This window comes from Anolis sagrei, chromosome 1, assembly GCF_037176765.1.
Source record: "Anolis sagrei isolate rAnoSag1 chromosome 1, rAnoSag1.mat, whole genome shotgun sequence".
NCBI classification, from domain to species: domain Eukaryota; kingdom Metazoa; phylum Chordata; class Lepidosauria; order Squamata; family Dactyloidae; genus Anolis; species Anolis sagrei.
The window spans coordinates 84,856,640-84,878,289 of record NC_090021.1 but is presented as its reverse complement, the minus strand read 5'-3'; the positions used below and the strand labels follow the sequence as shown (position 1 = coordinate 84,878,289).

General features: G+C 38.2%; 1 protein-coding gene across 1 annotated transcript in view; it reads left to right on the top strand.

Moving 5' to 3' along the window:
* RSPO3 (R-spondin 3) overlaps positions 1-21,650 on the top strand; it is a 73,915-nt gene that overhangs the window by 20,649 nt on the left and 31,616 nt on the right. The window contains exons 2-3 of the mRNA XM_060753305.2: positions 17,190-17,381; positions 19,731-19,877. Of these exons, the coding sequence (XP_060609288.1) occupies positions 17,190-17,381; positions 19,731-19,877 (339 nt within the window). The remainder of the gene's footprint in view (positions 1-17,189; positions 17,382-19,730; positions 19,878-21,650) is intronic.

The window sequence follows — 21,650 nt, the reverse complement described above, 5'->3', positions numbered from 1 at the left end:
TTGGTATGAGTGAGGATATGACCATCACCACTTCCAGAATGGCAGAGTTTCACCCCCTTGTGTGGCTGCTAAATGTGTGTGGCTTTCGTATTTTAAAATAATGATTCCACTCAGATTTGGGCCAGTGTAGAAGGGACCTTTGGTGAGATTGTGCTTTGAGTTAGCAATTGATTGCCAATAGAAGGAACAGCCTTACTTTAAATTCAGTCGTTATTTGAACATAATGGAACTTTTGGAACCCTCTAACATTAATCAAACTGGATTTAATATTTTTTCATGTTAATGCTGAAATAACAAAAATAATATCACTCCAAAAGCTGAAGGGAGGCTATTTTCACCAATACATAGGAATCACCCTAACATATTTATACTGTTTAGTAAAATACAATTGCATTTTCTTCTACCATAAATATATCCTCTATATTATAAATAAACAGCTTGCAGGCAACATAGAGCTAATATAAAATAATAAATCTTAACAACCTAATGTCAGGTCAGATATATAAATCTTGATCCAATATCCCAGGTCAGAAGGGAAGAATACTTGCACTGAAAAAAAATAACAAGCACCTTCCAATAACAGAGGTCTTACATTTTTTAGCATTTAAAAAAAAAATACTCTGCTGCTATTAAAATGATTTGAACAATCTCTTCTTAGAATTTCCAAAAGAAAAATAAACATGTGGGACAGAATTAATTTATAAAATGCTCCAAGGTTTATCTTGGCAAATCCTTTTCCACCAGTGAGATTTTTCTCTCCCTTGCTTTATTCCAGAAATACACACAATTACTCTCTTTTATTTTTCTTATTAAAAGGGAAACATTATTCAATGTTAATATAATAGAGTAAAACTGTACATTCTATTTATAGCTACTCAGAGAAACTATTATGATTTCTTCAACACAGAAGGCTCCTATTTCAAATGAATATGTGTAACAGAGAGTCCTTCAATGAGGCATTGTAGCTGTAATCATCATTGATGTTAATGTGTGTTTTGAAATAGAATTCATGCTTTCAACTTACTAAGAAGTCATTTCTAATTGCAAGGAATACTAAGCCCATGTTTAAGGTCAGTACTCACATGTTATTACACAATGATGAAATAGTATTCAATGTATTAGCAGCTGTTTGCAGGTTCAAGTGACATTAGTAATAATAGTTGCATTTATTTATAGAGTTTGTTTCAGTATCCACAGATCTTCACATACATTTGCTATCCTTGGAGATGTTATAGTAGCTACTTTGTTCTTATAGCAACTAGGGCCCCAATCTACACTGTCATATATAATGCAGTTCAGTGCAAATAATTGTATTATATGAGTCTACACTGATAATATAATGCAGTTCCAAACCGCATTATTTGACATGGTAGATAGGACGAAAGACAATCACCAATTTTGTGCAGATAACAAACTATCTGCTTGCTTGTGTTCACTTTATCATCAGAATCAGAAATTATTTTTACGTATGTATTTGAGATGCCTGTTAAGAGTTTTTATCATTTCTTAAGTAACAGATAGTGCAAGGATCGGGGCAACAGGCAGTGGGAGCCAGGCCACCTGGCAAGCATTGAGTAGTTGCACTCAGGGTGGGGTAACTGCTGGGATAATAAAAGAATAAAAAGGGATTACTCCTTGTGGTAGATGTTGGTAGGAGTTGGTAGTGTGGGAAGGCTGGAGCTTTTGCAAAGGTATTGGAGTTCTAAGAGGGTTGTGGCTTGACGAGAAGAATTGGACTCTGTATATGTGTGTTTTTGTATAAACTCTGCTACAAAACAACCATGTGAGTTTGCTCCTTAGTCGGAGCAGGCCCGTAGCCAGGATTTTGATTCGGGGGGGGGGGGGGGGTTGGGTGTTTGATTTTAGGGGGGGGGGGCTGAGTCCTGGACCCATCTTCACATTTTATTTATTTATTTACTCCATTTCTATCCCACTCTGAAGGGGACTCAGAGCGGCCTTACAAAATTGGCAAAAATTCAATGCCACATTACAACATACATAGCAAATAAACATAAAATAATAAAAACAAATAAGCATACAATACAATTATAACAGCATAAAACATAGTGCCTAGCCCCATGACTGTCATTAGAGTTGTATTCTATATATCACTATACCCCAAATGACTGGTGGCATAGCCAGGTCTTCGGCCTTTTCCTGAATATGAGGAGAGAGGGGGCCATAGATGAGGGGCTACCACTGAGATAGCCCTGTCTCTCATCCCCACCAATCACACCTGTGAAAGGGGTGGGATTGAGAGCAGAACCTCCCTGGCTGATCTTAACACTCTACCCAGTGCATAGGTAGGGAGAGATGTGTTGCCCCAGTGAGCATCAGAAGTAGAAAAAAGCACTCCTCCCCAAAAATGGCTGCCCTGTTTATGAGGAGGATGTGATCCTTTTGTTTTGTGAAATCTGTCTCTCTGTATATGTCTCTGTTTGATTTTTTGATTGTACATTTGTTTTATTGAATAGAAAATAGTTATAAAAATGCCTGCCCTGGACAGCATTCATAAATAATTTATTGTCAAAAATAAATTTCTGTGTTAGACCTAGTACACATGAGGGAAACAAAAATCTTCTCATTTTTCTTCATTTCTGAACAAGTACCCTTTTATATATCTGAGCCTAAGTTGGAGTTACTGTGCTAGTTGCAATTCTGTGGAAGCACAGAAAATGGGCAGAAATATGTTTTTTTTTTAAAGTGACTTTCTAATTTTAAATGTAACAAAGATAAGATTTTGTAAATAAATAAATAAAGCAAATGACACAATTTTTGGTAAAATTAATCCAGATAAATTCCTGAATAAAATGTATACTGTATTTTCAGTGCTCCACAAAGTTCCTTTATCGTGGCTAGAAGATACATAATTAATATCTAGGAAATCATCTCTATGAATTGATGTAATATAAGAATATATGCTTCCTTGGTGTCATCCTATCAATGCTCGCTAAGGAGTAAATTCCATTGGGGACACCTTCTAAAAGCATGTGTATGCTGTTTAAATATAGAGTACACAGTGACCTTCAAAAGAATGGAGAAAAGATGTTGAATCACTGCTGAAGTATATTGAGTCTTAAGTCAAGAAAGTAAGACACAACTACATGAACCCACTGAAACTAACATAACCATATATGGTGGATACCAGAGGTTCACTGAGGGACCTTGTTTGGGAATTCTCTCTGTGGCTTCAGAAACAAATGGGTGTGTCAACAAGCACCTGAGAGGCTGTGATATATGGCTGGTGGGTTGTGTTGTTTGCTGGGTCACCATTTGTTCAAGTCAGCAATAAAGTTGAATGACTATGTTTCCTGTTTGGCTTTTTAAAAAATTCTGCAGCCAGCTCTATAACCCCTAAACTAGGATTGCAAGTGGTTTTTTTTGTAATATACAGGCAGTCCCTGAGGTACAAACACCTGACTTACAAATGACTTGTAATTAAGAACAGTGGCGAGACAACAGGAAGTGAGAGAAATCTACCCCTCGGAAGGGACATTCACTCCTGGAAGAGTTGTCATGGAAAAGGGTGTCTCAACCAAATTTTTATCATGAATCCTTGTTTTCACAACATGCCAAATTTTTCAAAAATGTGGTGAAATCTTCTGAGCAGACAGCAAAACAAACAAAAAAGAGGATTAACAATTCCCTGTGCTATCCAAAGCTTAAAGATATATATACTTCCAGCTTGAGTTGCACTTAAAAATGTGCATGTTCTGACTTACACACAAATTCAGCTTAAGAACAAACCTGTATATGTTCTGAGGGGGGGGGGGGAGGACTTTAAAGTAAAACATATTTTTGTTGTTCTTTCTGTGGTGTGAATTTAAAGAAGAAGAAAAATAAAAACATGCATGACAGAAGCTCTGGTTTCGGAAGGCTGTAATGTAAGGGAGACTTTCTATGGTAGTTGTGTGATGCTGATAGTGTGAATTCCATTATATCTGTAAAGTTTAAGAGCTGATGAGCAAATATGCAAGATGTGACCATTGAAGTAATTGTTACTATTAAAGTGGCTAAACTCAGCTTTTGAATACATTAGTGCACACCCAGAACATGCTAAATACTTTCCTAGAGTTATGTTCATTGGCAGTCTGCAAAATATCAGTGGTAGCTGTAAAATCATATCTGGTAAGAGACAATGTTTTACAACAGCAACAACAATAACCATATAAGCCTAATATAATTCTATATAGAACATTCATTATAAGTCTTTTGCTTCTATATTTTCATGCACTGGAAGAGGACATAAGCAGCACCTATCTCTAGTACGCAAGAAACCAGTTGCTCTTGAGGGAACTGTCCTATTTAACTATGCTTAGTGAGCCAGGACATGGGACAGACATTTGGCATGAGGGTTGGCATAAATCCAACATTTGGCATGAGTGTCCACATAAGTTCAAAACACATTTCCTTCTAATCACAAGAGAGTTGGTTGGACTTCTTAGATATTGGTTGGCCAAGATCCAAAAGAACATGGCTTCGGACAGTCCCATATCTCCAAAAATACAGATTTCATGAACCAAAATTCTTATTATAACTAGCAGACTAATGAAACTGAAATTTCAAGAATATTTTGTGATATAGCTGCTACTTCAAAAGAAACAACCTTGTTTTATGTATCAGTGCATTTGCAACCACTTAAACACACCTAAACACTTTTGGAATACCATATAGGTTATATAGGGGTTAGTTAAACTAAAAGAAATATGGAAAGATGTCATAGGATCATGCTTTACAATTCAGAACACAATACTTCTATTTTGAACACTTGTTTGTTGAAAGAGAACCAGTCAAAAGAATCGCCACTTAATTGCATCAACGTCCTTGAAAACTAGTAGTTTTTGAAACACAGTCTAAAAGGATAACATAACGAGAAATCAAGAATAATATTCTCCCTCAGAGTACAACACATATGCAGCAGTAAACTTCAGGTTTGAATGAGATTTATGTGTGGGGAAGAATACCCTATATACACAGGCAAAACGAATGCAGTTGATATTGTATTCCCCTTTCCCCCACCATACCTAGCCAGCAAAATTTTCTGAAACAGTTGTAGTAGCTGAGAAACTTATGTACTATATTTATAGACTTCTGCTATTGTGGGCTCCCTTTTCCTGGACAAAAGATAATAATACAGTCTGCAATCCTCAATTATCAAATGTATTAAATTTTATAAACATCTTATCTTCTATGACAGGATGAGATTGAAGTGAAGTGAGTCAAGGAAGTAAATTGTCTCTGCCAACGATAATTGTGATGCTTTCCTTGAAATGTCTACTAGTGTTTTTTGTGAAGTGTATTGCAATGCCATTTAGATTTCTTATCAAAGCAACCTCAAGGTACGTTGACCATGTAAAAATACCTTTAACCTGTGGTTTGTTTTCTTGCTCAAAATGACCTCCTATAATTTCTCCTATAAATTTTGGAGAAAATCCGTTGACTGCTTGAGGAGAGGGGGAAAACATATCCTTTTTCACTGGATAAAAAGAATTCTTTTCAGGGTATTTAAAAAATATCTTGGATGGTGAGTAAGCAATGGTAGTTCCTGTGGCTAATCTGGAGGTTACTTCTGTTGTGTTAAAAGAAACCTACAGACTGGGTAAATACTGCATCCATCCTTGGTGGGCTTTCTCTTTAACTTTGGAAAAGTTCTATAGAGCCAAATTTTCTGGTTTGATCTTAACCTGATTTTATAATCACCTAAATTTAATTTTGGGACTTGGTTTGTTTGTTTTTTTTCCTTTGAGTACTGCTTCTTAATTGGAGGGCATTTATGACATGATGCATATCTTTCTCTTGTGCAATTTTGTCAACTTCATTGTGCTAGGGTTCAAATGTCAAGGGGAAAGTTTAAAGTGTCATCATGCAGATGTCAGAAAATACAGTTTCAGAGTTTTTTTTTATAGACTAGCAAAATATTCACAATGTTTTGTTGAGAATTGTAAGGGGAAAAGGCAGAAACCAATGAATATACAAACATGACATCAAACCCAGTAAAACTAAGACATTGGGCAGAGGTTAGCCCCAAAGCTTTATGATGACAAGATCCAGAGCTTTCTAAGGGGTGGTAAGGTTGGGCATTCACCAGGGACCAAATATTAGTAGAAGGGCCATTGCTTTAACAAGTTATTAATTCTATTTTGCACTGAATATTTCAAAGCGGGCCTAATAATTCCCAATTTGCTTTCCTCTGACTCTTCTATGCTGTAGGGCCCCGCAATCCCTCATATAAATCTGACCATATTGTAGTAGTAGTTTATTTGTAGATTTGGCAAACACTGTGTGTATGTCTAAGCATGAAGGCTGTGAAGAATCCTTTATTTTCTTCATAGTTAAGTTGTTACCAACAGTGTTTTATTAAACCCAGTCAGTGTCTTAGATATATAAAATACATGGCTTACACACATTTGGAAAATTATACTTCCTCTTTTCCAAAGTTTCACTGAAATACTTCAACAGCCATCGTAGCATGTCTGGCATGAATGGAGCATTACAGAGGTTTCTGAGGCTAAGAGTTTGTGGGGGTTGATCAAATGGAGCTTCTAATTTTTCAGAGTTGTACTCCAGTGTTTTCTAATATATTCACCAGAGCTAATCTATATATTGGAACTAAAAGAGACTGTCAGGCCAGTCTGAAATACTACATGAAGATGCCATCTTTAGTGTGACTGATTCATAGACTTTTGACACTCATATATGGTCAAAGTTTTGGAAACTTCTTTCATATTGTTATCTCATGAAACCAGTGGTGACTAACAATGTAATGTAGAGGAAGATAGCAGGTCAACAAATCAGGATTGGGGGGTGGGTGGGAAAGTTCATGGGTGGAGTTGGTAGGGACCTCCTACCAACACCTGTCTACCAAAATCACTCAAGGAGTAATTTATAAATATTCCATATAAACCACCTTGAAGTTGGCTTGCTGCCCTTGACTGATAATGAAAAAGATACCAGTAGAACAGCAAACAGTTGGCATAGAAAGGTAAGAGACACACAAAGCCACAGTTTGCAAGAATTTGAACCCTGGGCAAAAACAAGTTAATGCGACCCAGGTAATTTATTCAAAGACAACTCTGAATGCAAAGCCACACTTTCCCATCAGATAAAACATGTTCTTTCCTCTCTAACATTCTTCCCATATGAAATGAAATGAAATAACTCTTCAAATGCTTCCTACTTGAAATTGTTTTGAAGCATAGCAGTAACATGAAAAATATATTGTAATATAATTGTATTAATTACTGTTAGAAGTACTGCTAACAGATGTGTGTGTGCCTTCAAGTCACTTGCCAACTTGTGGTGGCCCCATGAATTTCCTAAGGTTTTCTTAGGCAAAGAATACTCAGAGGTGGTTTTGCCAATGCCTTCCTCTGAAATATAGCCTACAGCACCTGGCATTCACTGGCAGAAAAACACAGCAATATCTAAACCATCTATGTCAATTTTCTTGGCGAGCCTCCAAACTAAAGTCTACAACAGGATATTTCTTATGCTAAGAGAACAAATGGAGTGGGAAAGCTGGGCTATACTTAAGGGGAAAGTGTACTTAAGGGGAAAGTGTTTAGCAATGTTAAAGAGATTGTATTTTCAAGAGCCATGGAATAAGAAAACGAAAGATACAAATGTGAAGCAGATAGCAGAAAAGGGTAAGCAATTGTGAATGCTCTCACTAATGTCTCTTTTACTGCATAGTCTCATATTAAATCTCCCTCACTATTTGCACTTACATTCTATTCAATTTCTTTCAAATCACCATGTCTTGTCCCTGTACATTCCAACTGATGTGATACTTTTCATATGGGAGTAAACTGAGGTAATCCTATCTTACTATATTCTGCCCCTTTTTTCTCCATGCTGCTTTTATTTCATAACAGCTTCACATCACTTTGTACACATTGTCCACAAAGTGGAGGACCATGTTGCTGGCCACTCCACAAATGTTAAATGAATACAAACTCTTTCCCTTGGATGGATAATGTAATGTGGCTTGCATTAAGCACATTAATTGCACTCACTACTACTTCATGCTTGCTTTAAGATTTGCTCCTTGCTATAAAGGCAGGAGATGCCTTTCATTTATTTAGAGTCATGTACTACTCGGATATCATGCAGTATCAGAAATTGTTTTTCTGCCCTAAACATTCTTTCTACCTGAGAAAAAAATATACCACAAAATCAAATGGGGTCAGGATGGGGGAGACTATGCAATTATGGACATTGTAAGTCAATGGGTGATACCTTCAGGTAAGAACAGATGCAAAAGACTGTGATGCGCACACAAGAAAACAAAGGATTAACAGATGTGCTCTGGTTTTAATGAATGATACTATAACGTTTAAGATTTTTGAATTCTAACCTCAAACCCCACAAAATACAGATGGGGTAATTATAGTTTGGATGCCATGATGATGACATAGGGAGGTGAGAGAAGTCATCACAATTTTCATAGACAAAGGATTGTGTTCATGTTTGCTCTGTGATGATCTATTGCAGACAGTAGTTGCAGTGCTAGATACAGGGGACCAGGTTAAATTCTACAGTGGTGTACAGAGATGTCTGTTGCAGTAATGAATGTACTCTCCTTCAGCAAGACAACTAACAATCCTCTACTAAAAGTTGGACAAGTGAATAGGGGGAAAGGCTGAGTTCAGCAAATGAATTGTTACCCATATACCAACTTAACGTAGTGGAAAAAATAACTGTTAAATGAATGTTTGTAATACTGGAAAGTAACTTTAGTTATTATTATTTTTTACTTTTTGCAAAAACACAGTAGTGATGATAGGGATAGGTACAGATTTATTAAGGTTGAGACACGCACTATGTGAACTGAATATTAGGAGGTTGGAAGAAGTGCATGTAATTGCTTTATGGAACTATACTATTTCCCCTTCAGAATCTGCCCAAGGCTGAAATTTAACCTTCACCTAGGACTTCATCACACACAATAAAATCAGTGCTTCTACACATTTAGGAAACAACAACTGACAGAGTTCATCACATACAATGGGTTCCAGGTATTTCACCATTTCTAAAGTATGCTTTTTCCTACACTTCCTAAGTCGAATAGCAATTGACTTCTTTTTCAATTCCCAACATAGAGATGTGTAAAAATGCCCAATTTACTGTGTGGTGGGAATTCCCCCTTGTTTGCTTGTAAACATAATGATGACTTCAACATGGATGGAGGAGCCAAGATGGGCAATATTGATCCCTTTCTTCCACTATTACCGTTTTGGGACTGAAGAGAAATGAACTGAAATTTATCTCTTTTAAAATGTAAAATAGACTTACCTTTTGAATTTAGAGCTTTCTGTACCTATAAAAAGAAATTGTAATATCCAAAGAAAATGGAAAAGGAGACAGTGGGAGGAGAAATATGTCTCCCGTGTGATGAGGATGCAAACAGATAATTAGAAAAGAAAGCGGAAAGAAGAAAAAAGTGTGATGGGGATAGGAAAATCATCGATGTAATTTCAAAATGGTGCTTTGCAAAACTTAAGAGAAAAACAACAATTCTGAACACTTTACTTATCCTGTGGGATGAAGTCCCTAAATTAAATGTAATCCTTTTTTATTTATGTGAGAAAAGAACCACTAAATGTGTCAGATTTATGCTGTTTTAAAGGGAGAAGCTTTAAGAATCTTATGTTCTAGTTTCTTTTTTCTACATGGGGTATTTTGTGTTCAGCAAGACTGAATCCACTTCAACAGTGTTGTAGCATTGATCAGCAAATGTCAAAGAGCTTTCGTCATTGTTACTGACAATTTGAGGTACTGATAATTTGAGGAAACAGGCTGTTTATGTAAGGGGGATTGCACAGGGAGGCAGAAGACCTTATGTTGCGGGATCACCATCTTGTGGATGACTAAGGCTAGGGACTATCTGTGCACTGGGAGAGGCATCTAGCAGTCATCATTTGAAACTGTATATCCCACCCTTTCAAATGGTTAGAGTTTCATTCTTGCGTGGTTCATAGTTGCAGAGATATCATGATTTGAAATCAGTTCTATCTCTTTGAAATATTCTGTTTACCTAGTGACTTCAGTTCATATGTTTTAATGGGAAATATTTGTTTTAAGTGGTTCAAGTCCAATATAAATGTTTGGGAAATCTTCTGAAAAAGAAACCTTTCCAGCGATTTTATTGGCTAATGACCCAAAGCAGAGATTTAAGTATAACCATAACTTTTAGACAGGGAAAATGAGAAACATCACACTTTGGGGGAGCTGGTTCTCTGTGGAGTTGTCAACACTCAGCTAGATGTTTCTGGAGTCAGTTTTGTAGGTCTCTCCAACTGAATATTCTGTTGGGATATTATTAGATCAGAAAAACTAACTCAGTCAGCATGGTCCATATATTATTATAAATATTTTACACAGCAAGTCTCAAAGTAGCTGTAATTTCACGGTCTTAGGGTAGCATAACATCATGAAGCAGTTCTTCCCATCAGGGATGGTGCATCAGTGAGCTGAGTCTTCAAAGAGCTCAGTGACAGTCTTATTACACCAGGGTTGCACAACTGCAGAAGACCCTCCCTGTAGGGTGTTTATAGCCACTTACAATTTGCAAAGCCAAGACCAATGGTTAAACCTTTATTTACTATTGTTGCTGCTATTATCATAACTAAAGATGATGTCATGAACCAATTTTTAGGAAGATGTTGTAGGAATCATCTTTCAGAGAGTCCATACTCAAAGGGGTACAGACCCTCTGCTTTTGGGAACAAGCCAAAATGTTGTGTTTATGTATACAAGAGAGGGAGCTGTGTATACATTTGTGAGCAAGTATATGCAGCCTTCATTGTAAGTACTCTGTGCTGAAAAGTGTTCTGCAAATCCTTTGTCTTCAAGACATTTATAACATATGGTAACCCTAAGCCAAACCTATCATGGAGTTTTCTTGGCAAGATTTATTCAGAGGGGATGTACCATTACCTTCTTCTGAAAATTGTGACTTGCCCAAAGTTACCTAGTGGGTTTCCATTAGGCATGTGCATTCAGGCTAAAGGGCATGCCGTTTTCGGGTCCGTTTCTGTCTGACCCCTCATTTTGTTTACCAGAAAGTTACCCGAAAGGAGAGGGGTGTTTTCTGTTTCATTCAGCAGAGATTCGGCCCATTGGCTACAATGGGAAATTTAAAGGCTCAATCCACAGCCATTTTAAGGTCTATCTGCATGAAACCTACCCCAGTTGTAGACCCCATTTACAAATGTAGGCCTGCCAAGTTTTCAGAAAAATTTACCAATTAACTGATTTTTAAAGAATTGTTTTAAGTTTTAACCATAACACTTGGGAATTGTAGATGCTGGTTGTGTCTATTCTCAGCCAATCAAAGCATGGACACCACCAGACTTTTTATTGGATGAGAGACACACAGAGAGAGAGAAACTTCAATTCCCATCATGCTCTGAGATGAACTTTCAATGGCCATCCTATGCTAGTGCCACTGGGAAAGTAAGTTTCCAGGACCTTCTCTGGAGGAGGAGGGAACTTTCCAAGAAAAATGGAGGAGGCTTCTTCTGCCGGGGAGAAAAAAGATGCCACAGATCCCCCTGCCTCAAGTAGTTTGTGGACTTAACTCTTTCCAAAAATATTGTCTCTCTGAATCAGTTTTGCTGGTCTTTGTGTTTCTCTCTTACTTTTTCTGTTTTCGGAAATTAAACAAAAATGGCCCTCTGAAAACTACAAATCTTTTTGTTAACAGTGATTTGGGACCAAGCCTAGTTTCCATGGCTGAGTAGGAATTCAAACCCTTGTCTTCAGAGAGGTTTGCCTTTTGTCTTTTTCTTCAGCTGAGAGATAGCAAAAGGCCACCCAGCAAATTTCCCTGGCTAAGCAAGAATTCAAACCAGTGTTCAGAGTCAATGTTCAAACCCCTTTACCCTCCTGGCTGCCATAAAAATGTATCATAGCAATATGTAGCCTTTTTAGTCTCATTGATAAAGAACTGAATCCTTTGTTTTGTCTTCTCCTGATACGTATTTCTAATTTTCTTTGACCAGTGTAAGGATAATTTCTTCCTTTCCTTACTAGTTCTAAACATTTTGAGATGACATTTGCTAAGGCAATGTATGGACTCCATGTTGCAATACAATTTCATTATAAAGAACTTTGGGTATGCTGGTAGATTCCTCATTATTACAAGGTGGGTGACATCAGGGGAATATATTGGTTACAAGATTGGTGGTCCTGCTTCTTGGCAGGGGTTGAACTGGATTGCCCACAAGGTCCCTTCCAACTCTATGATTCTAAGAGGATTTCAACACAAGCAAGAATAAAAAACTTGGTTCCAGAAGGCCAGGGATTGATTTGTTCCTACAAATGTTGGTTGTGGTGTATGACTTTATGCATAATGCATCATTCCGATATGGTCTATGTGCATTTGCAGAAATTGTGTTTCTTTGATAACTGATTGCAGAATGTGGATGTTTCTCTCTCTGCTTGTCTCCAAAGAATGAGAATTTGGTAAAGAGGATGGGGTTTATTGGGTATTTCTGTAGAGTCGATGGGTGAGTGAATTCCTGTAGTAAATTGTAACTCTCTTAGGTTTCACAAGATTTGGCCCTCAGTTAACAAACTTGCATTTTAGTGAAAGGAATAATAAACATTATGGGTCAGCAAATGCCAAATGCCCCCTAAGGCCTAAGATCTTGAGGTAGCGCACTACTAATCATTGCACTCTCTGAGGACCTCATCATATTACCAATTTTCAGCATCCTAGGACACTTCCAGGATGCTTGGAAGACAGAGCCTGCTCACCATATGATGTAGGGCTACTCCCAGTAGGGCTCTGTCCTTCTAGCATCCTGGAAGCATGCTAGGATGCTGCCCAAAGAGCACAGAAGGCTTCCCATGTTCTCATAGGATTTATTTATTTATCCATCTATCCATTTATTTTATATTCCATCTTTCTGGCAGTTGATGCCATGAAGAACATCACTGCATTGGATGCCAGTTCTTTTAGATTGGTCCAGTCTAACTTAAGTCAGATGGATATCCTTCCTCTGCACAATGTCATAAACTGCCAGAAAGATGGAGTATAAAATAAATGGATGGGTGGGTGGATGGATGGATGGAAGGAAGGATGAATACATGAATAAATAAATAAACTTGATTGGTAGATGGATTAGGCATGTAGTGAGAAGACATGGCTTAAGTAAATGTTCAGTCAAATACCAACTAACTCAGCAGAATTAAAGTGAAATGGATAATTTACCAAAACAGAAAAAAACAGAGAATCATATTACATAGATAACTTGAAGCTAATATTTTGGCTGCTTCCTTTTTTTGCCCAGACTTCTTACAGATGGGCCAAATAATTATTGGCAGATGGTCCTTGGGAAAATAATAAAGCGTGCCAAGGGGTAAATAAATTGACCACAACTGAAGTCTTTATGGATGATGGAAACCTGCACTTTTTGCAGTTCTTGGCAAGAGCTAAGATTACAGATGTGGCTGCTTTACATCGTATTGTTAGCTGAAACCAAACACAAGATTGACTTCAGTCATCTCCTAGAATCATAGAAATATAGAATTGGAAGGGACATACAGTCAAACCCTCCACCATACAGGAGTACATTCCCAACAGATGGCCATCCAGTCTCTGTTTAAAAATCTCCAGAGCATAAGATTCTGTCACACTCAGGCAGCATATCCCACTTTAAACACCTCTAACCATCAGGAAGTTCTTTCTGGTGTTTAGGTCAAATCCCTTCCTGTGGTTTTATCCATGCTCTATGTTCTAGTGTTTAGAGCAGCAAACACATGTCCATAATACATCATTTCAAATATTTTAACAATCATGTCATCTCTCAACTTTCCCTTTGCCAGGCTGAGCATACCCAACTCCTAAGCCATTCTTCATAGGGCATGGCTTCCCAACCTTTTCCGATTTCGGTCACCCTTCTGGACACATTGCAGCTTGTAAATATCTTTCTTGAATTGTGGTGCACAGAACTGAACACAGTATGCCAGGTGAATTCTGAGCAAAGCAGAACAGAGTGGGACTATTATCTCAATCGAGATACTATAGTCCTATTGATGCAGTCAAGAATTGCATTGGCTTCTCTATCCTTCCCCCCAACTCATGTTCAGCATAGCTAAGACAGAGCCCATTAACATTTATGTTGTCAAGCCAGATATCACCAATACAATATCTGTGCATTCAATTTGTTTCTCCCTAAATGTAGTACATAACATTTCTCATTGTTGAAACTCAGTTTGTTAGATTTGGCCCAGCTCTCTAGTCTGCTTAAGTCATTTTGGATTCTGATCTTGTCATCTAGGGTAGTAAGTACCTCTTCTAATTTGGGGTCATCTGCAAATTCATTAAGAATTCCTCTATCTAAGCAAGTTATAACTAATTTGAATAGCACTAGGCTCAGGACAGAGCCTGTGAGGCCGAACAAGTCACTACTTTTTCAGGATAAAGAGCAGCCATTGGTGAGCACCTCTTAGGTTTGGTCTGCCCTAATTTGATGGAAGCAGTGCTTCATATCATACGATCTACCTACCTTCCCCTGGTGGCCTTTGTTATTTTTCTGTAGCTGCATGATTTGTGTTTCCATTTTCCATTAATCAATAGGTTCTCATGGAAGTGCATCAAACCATCTTAGCTCTAACCTCCCAGTGCCTCAATGCCAAAAAGAAAAGAGCCAACACGAGAAAATTCACTACATGGGAATGATTATAGCCACCAACAATGGACATTATTCATATTCTGAAATAGACCTCATGACCTTTTCAGTACTCTGAGCCCCTGAATCAACATACTTCTGTGATCAATATTCTACCTCAGGAAACTGAAATGGCTTTATCTTCAATTGCTATCAACAATAGATTTCCAACACCACCTTCATGTCTCTATTTTTGATAACCGAAGAAATCGCTACATTGGGAGTTATCTCTGCCCCTCATAAATAACAACCAAGAGTGCAGCTAATATCAGATATAAGTCTCTTGATCTGGAAAGGTCATTGCAACTCAATATAATATGCCCACAGTAAAAACAGGTTACAATTGGTGCATCTCACTTTCAGGAATACCATCGGAGAAAGAGATGTGCTAACCAAAGCCAACAATATGTGTGCATTCTGCATCAAAAAGAGAACAAGATCTCAGTGATGAAGAAATCACTTCTGCTCCTGTTTTGAGCAGAAGCCCGCCTAAATTCTTTCATAGCAGAGTACCTTTGAGGAAAATAAAACAACCAAGCATATAGGCTCCCCCAGAAGGGTCTAGAATAGGTGAAGTTGGGCATAAACCCACAAGTTTTCAAAGAGGTCAGATAGAGAATTGACCTTTTCATTTACCTCCCTAGCAAACCCCAGTGTGTTAAAAGTTATCTCATCTGAATTTTTGAAAAAGTGCCACTTAATCTTATAAGACTTTCATTGCAAACACTTCAGCAGAAAAGGTCTTGGATTTGGAGTCTGGTCAGTAACAGTAAACCTGTATGTCTTCAATGCAGGTTGTTCACATTTTATTTAGATCCCACATTAAGATTCAGTGTTGACATTTCATCAAGCGTAGAAGATAGTTTTCCTTCTGAAAGAGATAAGCAATGCACAAGTGAAAAATAAGATATGCTGTTAAGATCAACTGATCTATAACTAACAATTTTACATTACCCGACACCGTTTTCATCTTATCTCATTTTACCTAGCCTTCATGAAACAGGAGATTTCTATGTCCAGACAGTCAAAACAACTTGGAACCTGCAGAGTCCTCTATTATGTGGAATTGTCTGTGATAGCTCACTCTTGCTTACTTCACTAAAAGTGTTAAGACTTCAGTTATGTTTTAATACCTCTGCACCATTAATTGACATATGTAAATCCTAGCCTGGTCATTGAAGTCCATATTTCCTAAGCATTATAAGATCGGCAAAAATGCCTTAATATTTTTAATTTGTTTTTAATAGAAATTTATTTAATTGCTTTTTAACTTTTAAATTAACAGGGGCTGTATTGTGCTTTTAAAAGCATTGCATGATATCTTGGATCCTGTGTTAGGAAAAAGGTGGAAGATATATGACCTCATCGCATGGGTAAATTTACCTGTCCTACAACATTTTCACCTCAGTTCAGGGACAGAGGCCACCAGATCCCGTCAAACTATGTACATCTACTTCTGGCGGGCTCTGTCCCTGACCTGTGGTGAAATTGTCATAAGAGGGAGAAACGAGAACATGGGAGGCTTCCCATGTTCTCATTGAGAAGAATAGGTGGTAAGGGCAATGTGAGGTGTGGATGACAAATTTCCCCCACTGCCCACTAGATTCACCACTGCAAGGTGGTGCACCACCCCACTGCCATTTGGACCTCAATGTGATGAGGGCCTGTGATATATATAGAGAGGTAGCGAGGAGGTATCTTTTCTTGAAGGATACTTCATAGTGTGGTGTCTCCTTAAAAAGCCACAGGATTAATTTCTTGTTACCTAGTCCAGACTACCACCTTCTGCGGCTGGAAAGTGGAAAATTGGACTTATTTTGAAATTCTCTTCTAAGAAGTAGAACAGAAGGTAGTCTGATTCTCCCTGTTGTAACTTATCATGGCAGGCTGAAAGTTTTTGGCTTGAGTGTGTATACAGTTTGGGGGAAATGAGAAAAAATTCCACTTACCTTAGCAAAGTTTGTTTCTGTTTTATGTGATTTACATTCTTATATAAGGATGCAGATTTTTATCCCATAAAATAATTTGCTGTTGTTTGCCTTCATGTAACATCTGACTTATGTCAACTGAGTGATAAGATTTTTCCTTGGCAAGTTTTGTTCAGCGGGAATTTGTCTTTGCCTTCCTTTGAGGCTGAGAGACTGTATTGGCCAAGGTCATCCAGTGGGTTTCCATGATTAAATTGGTTATAGTTCAACACTCAAGCCACCACACCATTCTGGTTTTAGCGATTTTATGGTGCTTATTTTCAAGTAAACATACCGAAAATTGTCACTGAATTCAGTCCCTATTTCACGTAGTGCTGCTTTCTTCCAAATACATGTCAAATATTAGCATATATTATTTTTCTTCTCTCTTTCAAAAAGAATTTAGAAGTATTTGCATTAAAATGTACACAATGAATCACTTACTATTAATTGCAAAATGAAAAAAAAACATAAACATGAGTTTTCAGTGTTCAATTTACAGATGTTATCCACAGTTAAAATAACTGGTATTTTTTCTTCTTAGTGTATCGCAATATGAGCCAAGATTGCCCAGTAGGATGTGCAACATGTTCTGAATACAATGGATGCATGACATGTTTTCCACGACTCTTTTTTCATCTGGAGAGGAGAGACATTAAACAGATAGGCAAGTGCGTTTCATCCTGTCCCTCTGGACATGTTGGACAACGATCCCCAGAAAGAAATGAGTGCATAAGTAAGTTGATGAGAAAGTTACTACTATTTTTTTAAAAAAAAATCTGATAAATCTAGGTATTAGAAAAGCCTTGGATTTTTTAAACTACCCAAGAAGCGTGAGAATTACCGGTAGTATTTCAGACACTGATATAATCTATTGTGATTAATTTTTGACTAGTTGGACCTAACCCTATTTTTAGGTGGAGATAATTACTCAGATAGTAACCATATGTAGTTACTAGTTTATGTTTTGCATTTCTTTTGCATCTTAGGATTTCTTGAGAGAACATTTTAATAAAACTGTGAATAGCCATATCAGCAAAAGCCAAACCCTAAATGTGAAAGACAGACTGTATTTTTAACATGAAAGAACACCTCCATAGCATTCTTTAGGTCCTCCAGCACGAGTCTATGGTCAATTTACATTGGATGTTGGCCATAGAATTACACTGAAGGAACTAAAAAATTTTTCAACAAAACTGTGAAAAATAATTATCAGCAAATATATGTAAGTATGGAAAGTATAGCAAGTATATCAAGTGTAGAAAAGATCTATGGATGTGTGCAGGATACAGGGTTTATGGTAATGTACATCGTAAGCAATCTGTACTGTGCATAACTGCTGATTTTGCCAGGACAGGTTTTTTAATCTTAGGATGCTAACCCAAACATGCCAACCCCCCCCCCCCCTTCCCAGGTTTCTAAACACTTGTAATACAGTCAGGAAATGATGTAAAATCCTGGCTATGGGATCAGACCTTTGGAGAGTAGGCTGTCCTACTGACATGCTGACTTATATAGAACTGATGGACTGCCCTTGGATAATGATTTAAATCGGTGACCGCTGACTGTTTGTTGTCTGTTTTTATATTGTTTTTTATTGTTTATACGGTTTTATACTGTTTATACTGTTTTATATTGTTGTTATTATTATATTGCCGTTAAATTGTATATTTATGTTTTGATGTGGAGGCCATGGGGTGCCGCATTGTTAGCCATCCTGAGTCCCTCTGCGGAGGTTGAGATAGGACGGGATATAAAAGCCCTAAATAATAATAATAATAATAACATAAATAAATTAATTAAATAGAAACACAATCCAGAGCAGAAGAGAAAACTGGCAAAAGAAGGCTCTCCATAGACAGTTACTGGGAAAAATTGAGAGCCAAATTGACAAAGAAAAAACATGGCTGTGGCTCACAAATGGAACTCTGAAAAAGGAGACAGAGGGCCTGATTCTGGCAGCCCAAGAACAAGCCATTAGAACCAATGCCATCAAAGCCAGAATTGAAAAGTCAACAACAGATCTCAAATGTAGACTCTGCAAGGAAGCAGATGAAACAATAGATCACATCCCGAGCTGCTGCAAGAAGATCGCGCAGACAGACTACAAGCAGAGGCACAACACCGTTGCTCAGATGATTCATTTGAACTTGTGCCACAAATACCATCTGCCTGTGACAAAGAACTGATGGAGTCACAAGCCGGAAAAAGTTACAGAGAATGTACACGCCAAACTCCTCTGGGACTTCCGGATTCAGACAGACAGAGTTTTGGAGCATAATACTCCTGACCTCACAATCGTGTTAAAAAACAAAGTATGGATCACTGATGTTGCAATTCCAGGTGACAGCAAGATTACAGAGAAACAAGTGGAAAAGTTGATACGATATGAGGATTTAAAAATCCAACTGCAAAGACTCTGTCACAAACCAGCAAAGGTGGTCCCAGTGGTGATCGGCACACTGGGTGCAGTGCCTAAAGACCTTGGCCTGCACTTAAACACATTCGGCGCTGACAAAGTTACCATCTGCCAGCTGCAGAAGGCCACCTTACTGGGATCTGCACGCATTATTGGCCAATACATCACACAGTCCTAGACACTTGGGAAGTGTCCAATATGTGATCCAATTCAACAGCCAGCAGAGTGTCTGCTGTGGACTCATCTTGTTGGGTTTCAAATAGTAGTAATGATGATGATGATGATGATGATGATGATGATGATGATGATGCAGTCCATCAGATGACACAGAACTTTCTCCCTGCATCTGTCATGTCTCATCAGGGAAGTGTTTCTGAAGTATCTGGAAAAAAGATGGGCAAAGATTGTCTTCAGAGCTCAGGAATCACTATACAACTGGAGAAACCAGGGGAAAACACATAGGATGGAATCTGTCAAATTTGCCCATATTGAATCACTTCAGTGACATGGAATAAGGAGTAGTCTCCTATCAAGCACTGACATTTCTGTTCCTGACATCTTCAATTGCTGCTCCCTAATGATCTCACACTGATTTGACAAAAATGTGTTATGTATTTAAACATGCAAGAGTACAGCTGCAGTAATTACTTATTTCTTGTGTTTTAGAATGTAAAGATGACTGTGAAGTCTGCTTCAATAAAAATTTCTGCATTAAATGTAAAAATGGGTTTTATCTACACCATGGAAAGTGCTTTGAAAACTGCCCTGACTGGCTGGAACCCAACAATCATACTATGGAGTGCGACAATATTGGTAAGTGAATTCTCTGTCTTTGGGATATATGCCCAAACAAACCCCTTCTATTTGGAGTTATGTTGGCTCTATTGGTTGTTCATACCTGTATGGACATGTAATTCAAACAGAGGCATGCACAGAATAACTATAAACCTTAAGTTTAAGACATTTTGGTTGGATAGAGAGGCAGCTTTTTCAGGTGTCAACCACAATGGGAGCTATATCAAAAATATTTTCCCCCAGATGCACCTTCAGAATTTCTCTTCCAAAAGATAGGGATCTACCTCATGACAATTCCAAGGGTTATTTCATATATTGTATTATTGGCGTGAGCACATTATTCCCTAGCTGGATATCTCTGAAAGATGAGAATCATGCTAGACTGAAGACTTGTCCAGTCCAGCATTCTAATCTGAAAATGGTCAATCAGACGCGTATGGAAATGTTCACAAGCAGGACATAAAGAAAATAGTACTCACATACTTATGTTCCCTAACAACTGGTATACAATCCACATACCCTCTGACATAGAAGATAATAAAAACCTTTTATAACATGGATTTCAGTAAGGCCTTCGACAAGGTCCCCCATGACCTTCTGGCAAGGAAACTAGTAATATGTGGACTAGGCAAAACTACGGTGAGGTGGATCTGTAATTGGTTAAGTGGACGAACACAGAGAGTGCTAACTAATGCTTCCTCTTCATCTTGGAAAGAAGTGACAAGTGGAGTGCCGCAGGGTTCCGTCCTGGGCCCGGTCCTGTTCAACATCTTTATTAATGACTTAGATGAAGGGCTAGAAGGCATGATCATCAAGTTTGCAGACGACACCAAATTGGGAGGGATAGCCAATAGTCCAGAGGACAGGAGCAGAATTCAAAACGATCTTGACAGATTAGAGAGATGGGCCAAAACTAACAAAATGAAGTTCAACAGTGACAAATGCAAGATACTCCACTTTGGCAGAAAAAATGAAATGCAAAGATACAGAATGGGTGACGCCTGGCTCGAGAGCAGTACGTGTGAAAAAGATCTTGGAGTCCTCGTGGACAACAAGTTAAACATGAGCCAACAATGTGATGTGGCGGCAAAAAAAGCCAATGGGATTTTGGCCTGCATCAATAGGAGCATAGTGTCTAGATCTAAGGAAATAATGCTACCGCTCTATTCTGCTTTGGTTAGACCACATCTGGAATATTGTGTCCAATTCTGGGCACCACGATTCAAGGGGTGATATTGACAAGCTGGAATGTGTCCAGAGGAGGGCGACTAAAATGATCAAGGGTCTGGAGAACAAGCCCTATGAGGAGCAGCTTAGGGAACTGGGCATGTTTAGCCTGAAGAAGAGAAGGCTGAGAGGAGATATGATAGCCATGTATAAATATGTGAGAGGAAGCCACAGGGAGGAGGGAGCAAGCTTGTTTTCTGCTTCCTTGGAGAGTAGGACGCGGAACAATGGCTTCAAACTACAAGAGAGGAGATTCCATCTGAACATTAGGAAGAACTTCCTGACTGTGAGAGCCGTTCAGCAGTGGAACTCTCTGCCCCGGAGTGTGGTGGAGGCTCCTTCTTTAGAAGCTTTTAAGCAGAGGCTGGATGGCCATTTGTCAGGGGTGATTTGAATGCAATATTCCTGCTTCTTGGCAGGGGGTTGGACTGGATGGCCCATGAGGTCTCTTCCAACTCTTTGATTCTATGATTCTATTCTATAACATGTTTATAATCTCAAAACCTTTTATTTATTATTATTTAGTGTACTTCTACCTCGCCCTTCTCAACCCCTGAGGGGGGA